Source organism: Verticillium alfalfae, genomic scaffold (genome assembly GCF_000150825.1).
Source record: "Verticillium alfalfae VaMs.102 supercont1.2 genomic scaffold, whole genome shotgun sequence".
In the NCBI taxonomy this organism is placed as follows: domain Eukaryota; kingdom Fungi; phylum Ascomycota; class Sordariomycetes; order Glomerellales; family Plectosphaerellaceae; genus Verticillium; species Verticillium alfalfae.
The window spans coordinates 1899103-1905102 of record NW_003315037.1 but is presented as its reverse complement, the minus strand read 5'-3'; the positions used below and the strand labels follow the sequence as shown (position 1 = coordinate 1905102).

The window sequence follows — 6000 nt, the reverse complement described above, 5'->3', positions numbered from 1 at the left end:
ATTCATGACACCAGGCTCTTGCCTCTCGGCCTACCGAGATATTACGATAGCACAGACGGTGCGCAAGTGTACAGTTGTGCGCAGCGAGATGCCGCAGACGCCAGGGGCACATGCAACGTCCCGCAGCAAGATGACACCCCTGTTCCTTGCGAAAGCGACAAAGTCACACGGGCCGTGGAGGCAATATGTGAGCTTACACGAACACACACATTCAACTCGTAGTCGCCGAGTTCAACTTAGCGGACAAGTAGAGCGAGCTCTTTTCTATGGAAAGAGGGAAAATGACCTGGTAAAGTCGAGCAGCGGCTTGGTGGGCAAGGTGCAAAGCTGTCAACTCGAACGATTATTTGCGAGGAGGAAGATATCGTACAATAGACTGTCTAGGTTTATTGACATGGCTTGTAAGGGGGTGGGGGGGCGGAAGAAACTATGCTTTCTACGCTGTCGTCGTTTGCTTCATTGAAATGCCCAACCGCCAAGCAAAGTAGTGCTGGTCGCAGGATGAGACAGTTCATGACGAAACACATTGCTGCTCGTAAAGAATTGCACACTATAAGAAATTGAGACACTTCATCTACGGGGTCTCAAGACCGTAATTACCATGCTCCTTTTGCGCTTGCAGGATTCAAAATTACCTCCCACTCTCAGCGTAAACTTCTCATCGTGATGTGCCCCGGAAAGCCCCCAGTATCGTGAAAAGAGAGCACGAACTCGATCCGATGCTGTCAAAATACCGTGAGACCTATCTGCCGCTAGGCGAGGCGGGCAACTACTGATGAGCCACGAGCTAGTTGCTGTCGCCACTGTGCAGTGTCAAGCAGTAGAGCTCTCAATCAGCTACCCTCATGTTCCTAACCTTTACGATTCCTCTACTCGGCTTTCTTGGCCGTCTCGCGAAGGGTGGGGGCGGTGCTGTCCGTCATGGATGTGCCCTTACTCTCGATATCGGCAGCCCACAGAGCCGCACCGACTGTAGAGAGGATGCCGTCAGTGATGAAGTGACTGGAGTCAAGGGCACGTATATAACATACCAGAGTTGGTGAAAGTAAAAAACATGGAAGCAAAGGGAATCAGCTCGAGGGCTGTGGCAACAAGACCGAATCTGTATGGTGTGAGTAGGCAAACAAGGCGTGCTGAGGCTGGCAAACGTACGCTGTGTAGGGTCCGGTGTGCTTCTTCAGCCACTCCCTCCTCTGTGACTCGGACCATTGTTTGAGCTGAAAGTACTGCGTCACATTAGGCAACGCTTGGAACTCAGGGGACACTATTCAAAAACGTACCCTTCCATGGACAATCTGGCCGCGTCCTCGGGCTTGGATGAGGACGAACAAAACAGTGCCGACAACAGGAATGAAGTTCAGGGGCAGATACATGATGTATCGAATGAGAGCTTTGGGGCTGAAGCGTTCAAAGGGGCTCTTCAGAACCTTGCCCAGCTTCTGCATGGGGTCTGATCCCGGCTGCAGCTGTCGACCCTCGCGGACAATGTTATCGCTACCCCTGGCGACCAGAGTACCGTCAAAGGTATCGAGGATGGCATCTTGTAGAAGGTACGTGCGCGAGATCATGTTGATGATGGTGGAGCTCTCGTTGAGAATCAGGAGAACGGTGGTGAAGACGGCAAGCGGACCGTTGAAGAGGACGAGAACGGCAAACTGCGGCACGTAGGTGAATACAAACATGCCAGTGACGACACTGACGGACAGTAGGGCGTAAGGGCCAATTCGAGAGAGGAGAGGCTTCCAAAGGGAGCGGTGCGTCGCGAAGTAGAGGATTCCCTGTGAGAGGCTGTCAGAAGCGCTGGTACTTCATGGGCCAGCGAAGTATCGTACCTTGAGGGGGTACAGGTATGCCCTACTCCTGGCGGCATCGCCTACGAGGGTGGATGCATGGTCGTAGTCCTCCTTCCTACAAGCAAGACAAGTCAGTACATTGCGAGCTTAGGTATCGAACTCTTTGCAGGCCATTCTGAACAGCTGGCAGCTGCCCGCAAGCAATTGTTTGGGGGAGGGGGAATAACGTACAGAACTTCCTGGGCTCTCGCTTGGACCGAGTCGGCGATGCGACCGCGGCTACGACTCTGGCCTTGTCCATGGGTGTTGGCCGAGTCGCGTTCGACAACGCGGTTGGGTTCGTCGGGACATTGTGGGCGTGCTTGTTTTGGGGCGTGGGTGCAGTTGGGTGGGACTGAGATGAAAGATGGCGGGGTTGATGGCAGATGAGCACCAAGCGGTTTCGCCAAAGGGAGGAGAAGGTGAAGTCGACGTTTTCAGTATTATGAGGATGAGAGGACAAGAGGTCTGAAAGTATGCTCCTGTGACGAGACCGTGACGGGGAAGGAGCAGCCAGTGGAGGAAGCTGCCGCCGGAGCTGTGCAAAAGGCAGCTGCGACGGGCCTGGGTGCCAAGCTTCCGCTTTTGGTGGGCGTTTGATGACGTCGATGTCTCTCGCTGTGCCTGTATCTGTGGCTGGACCGGTCCAAATGCTCCGCTTCAGCAACTCAGACTACGACCCCTCGCCCTCAGTCCATTGCCATCACATGGAAGCATCAATTTTAGCCCTCGCAACCCCACCATATCAAGAATTGAACGAGTTTTGCAGTGGGTCATCGCCCTCTCATCTATCATCTACCTACTTCGGAGGAACTCATCACTGGCATCCATCATCCTAGTCGCCGATCCTGACATCCAAGACGACTGGGGTCGATGTCCCCCGCATAAGGTAACCTCCACTTCCCTGGACCCCAATCGAGCTCTGCCCAGAAGATCCTCCACCATCCCCCTTCCCGGAAGAAAAGAAGACAAAAAAAAATGATCAAATTAGGCATGGCTCATTGTCGAATAAACACGGGCATCGTGTCGAGCGGCGTCTTAACTGTAGTTGACTGGCCGCCCTCATATTCCAGCCCCTCAGCATCCTTCCAGCGAACACCCTCCCCAGGGAAGTACACCTCCCGCGTTTGCTGCTTGGCCTGCAGCACTGGCGCGACAAGGTACTTGGGCCCGTACATGTACTGGTCCCCGACCCGCCAGCACTTGTCTTCGTTTGGGAAGTCGTAAAACAGCGGCCGCATCAGGGGATCGCCATTCTCGTGCGCCGCCCGGTGCAGCTCCCGCGTGTACTCCCGCATCGACTCGCGTAGTCGGAGGTACTTCTCACAGATGGCGTACACCTCCTCGCCGTACGACCAGACCTCATTGGGACCCCCAGACAGGCAGTGACTGCCACCAGTTGTGCCCAGACGGGGCTGCTTGGGTTCTCGGTCGCCGTGGAGGCGCATAACCGGGCAGAAGGTCCCCCACTGGAACCACCGCACGAACAGCTCGCGGAATTCAGGGTCGTCCGGGTCACCTCCGTGAAAGCCGCCAATGTCTGTGGTGAACCAGGAGAATCCAGCAATACCCATGTTGAGGCCCGCAGCTAGCTGGTTCCGCAGGCTGCCCCAGCTCGACGCGATATCGCCCGACCAGACGAGCGCGCCGTACTTCTGGGAGCCCGCCCATGCACACCGCAGCAGATTAACGACCTGTGTCTCGCCAGACTCTTTCAGGCCTTCATAAAAACCGCGAGCAAACTCTGACGGGAAAAAGTTACCGACGCTCAGGTTCGGGCCCAGGTGATACCGATAAATATCAAAGTCATACACGGAATATTCGGGTTCCGCTTCATCGAGCCAGAATACCTTGATCCCCTTATCGTAGTAGTTCTTTTTGACCGTATCCCAGACGAACTTGCGAGCCTCAGGATTTGTGGCATCAAAATGGATGGGGCCATGATGAGCTTCCATGGACATGCGCACGCCGCGATCCTGCCGAATCAAGAACCCGCGACGTAAGCACTCATCATAGTTCTCAGACGTCTTCTCCACAGTAGGCCACACGGAAACCATCAGCTCAATGCCCATTTCTTTGAGCTCCTTCACCATAGCATCTATGCCGCATTAGCAATGAGGTCACTTCAAGTCATTAGCGAGACCGCTTACCGGGATCCGGCCAAAAGGTGGGATCGAACTTCCAGTCGCCCTGATTAGGCCAATGGAAGTAATCAGCCACGATCAGATCGATTGGCAAGTTCCTCTTCTTGTACTCGCGCGCCACTTCGAGCAGCTCGTCCTGCGTCTGATAGCGCAGCTTACACTGCCAAAATCCGAGACCGTACTCCGGCATCATGGGTACGCGGCCCGTGACCTGCGTGTAGGAACGCACAATTTCGGAAGGTGTCTCACCCGCTACGACCCAGTAGTCGAGCGTGTCAGTCGAGTAAGCTTCAAACGTCGTTGTAAGGCTTCCAAAGACAGCACGGCCGACGCCAGGGTTGTTCCAGAGGAAGCCGTAGCCTAGACTCGACAAGGCGAAGGGGATGGTTGCTTGCGAATTACGCTGCGCCAGTTCTAGGTCGGCCCCCTTGAGGTTGAGAAAGGGCTGCTGGTACTGGCCCATCCCGTAGATGCGCTCCTCCGGGTCCTGCGACTCGAAACGCATGGTCAAGTGGTAGTCGGGCGAGCCGAGGCGAGGTTTCCACTCACGGGGCTGTATGCGGAGCGAGCTGCACTTGGGATCCAGAATATCGAGCCGGTGGCGGGCGTACTCCTCCAAGAGTATCTTGCCTGTCTCAATGTTGGAGATGACAATCTTTCCGCGGCGGCTGATGTGTGCCTTGATGCGGCCATTGGTGATGGACGCCGAGCTGCTCTCGATATTGATGAGAGGGTCGGCTGTCTGAGTCGGCTTTTCCGTCAGAGCCCAGTCCCTATCTTGGAGCTTGGCCAGGCAGGTGGCCCTCACGCGGAGGGCATGCTCGCCCCAGGGCTCGATGTAAAGGATCTCGGCATCAAAACGGAATCCGAGCCGGCGGCCATCTTCGTTGGTGAAAGCTGGATCTGGGCGAGTGCCATACTCCTGATTGCCTGCCTTGGGCGCCATGACGAGCGCTTCAGTCTTATAACGGTGAATAAAACTAAAGACCGAGCAAGCCAGATGAGGGAAGGGACGGAGACTTTCAAGAACATTCAAAAACGGACCTCAGCACCCCTCGCAAGACTGGCTTAAGTATCTGGCCGGTTGACAATTTCCCTGTTGCCGTCTTCTCCATCCGCTGGCTGCCGGTCGTCCACCGTGGGGTACCGAAACCCGCCGGGGCCACGACAGCTTCGGAAAGCCGACGACAGACCCCACGACAGCACAGTATGTTGCTCACGGCCCAATCATGAAAGAGATTGCAGTATTTAGCCTGAATCCCTGATTATCGGGTCTCGTCCCGTAGCGGGACAAGTCGACATCCGAGAGCTGGAGACGAAGAATCGACCCATTGTCTATTGTTGCTGCATAGCTTCAGAGAAAGATCACCTGAGGACTGAACGAGTCGGATCTCGTCGGACGCTGACTCCGCGCCGTATGCCAGAATCCCAGATGACTGCCCCAGAATTTCGTCAAGTCACACCCTCGAAGGATTGCTTCGTGGGGGTCACTGGGGTCGCTGATTGCGGGGAAAGCTCTGATGGTTGGAGAAACGGGTTGTTTCCGCGGGGAGGACAGCGGGGATAGCGGCGGGTATGGCATCTTGTGTATGGACGGGCTGGGTGGTGTCGGGTAATGGCGTGTCCGGGTTGGTCTCCATACTCTAGGATGACGATACGTTATGCCGACGCCCGTGTTGGAAGATGGTCCACAGGTTTTTAGACTCCGCGTCACCCTGGCTTTTGCTCCAGTTTCGGCGGAGTTGCGCTCTCTGGAGTCGACTTATCTGGCAAAGCGGGATGCCTCACTAGTCTACCGGCCAGCGGTGGGGAGATAGGATACGGATGGCACACCATACGTACAGGGGTTGTCAGTAATATAGCACTTTATCGGAAGACTGGATCACGTCTTTCGAGCTCAGATTAAATCTGATGAGGGTAGGAAGCTTTATGCTTCATAAACTGACACACCATATCCACGGCCCTGAGCTTTTCCCACGCTTGATGATAAACTCATGGGAGATGCAAGAGACCGTTCCATGTTT

The 6000-nt window shown here is 55.2% G+C and overlaps 2 protein-coding genes across 2 annotated transcripts; both read right to left on the bottom strand.

The window, feature by feature from the left end:
- Positions 1–869: 869 nt before the first annotated feature.
- VDBG_02046 (conserved hypothetical protein) lies at positions 870–2094 on the bottom strand (the record flags this gene model as incomplete). Its single annotated transcript, XM_003007812.1, has 6 exons — positions 870–970; positions 1032–1102; positions 1153–1226; positions 1281–1778; positions 1833–1908; positions 2021–2094. 6 exons carry the CDS (start codon positions 2092–2094, stop codon positions 870–872), a joined length of 894 nt encoding a protein of 297 aa, XP_003007858.1.
- A 736-nt stretch (positions 2095–2830) lies between these two features.
- Positions 2831–4922, bottom strand: VDBG_02045 (alpha-xylosidase; the record flags this gene model as incomplete). The annotated part of the gene is made up of 2 exons (XM_003007811.1): positions 2831–3930; positions 3983–4922. 2 exons carry the CDS (start codon positions 4920–4922, stop codon positions 2831–2833), a joined length of 2040 nt encoding a protein of 679 aa, XP_003007857.1.
- Between the last annotated feature and the right edge of the window lie 1078 nt (positions 4923–6000).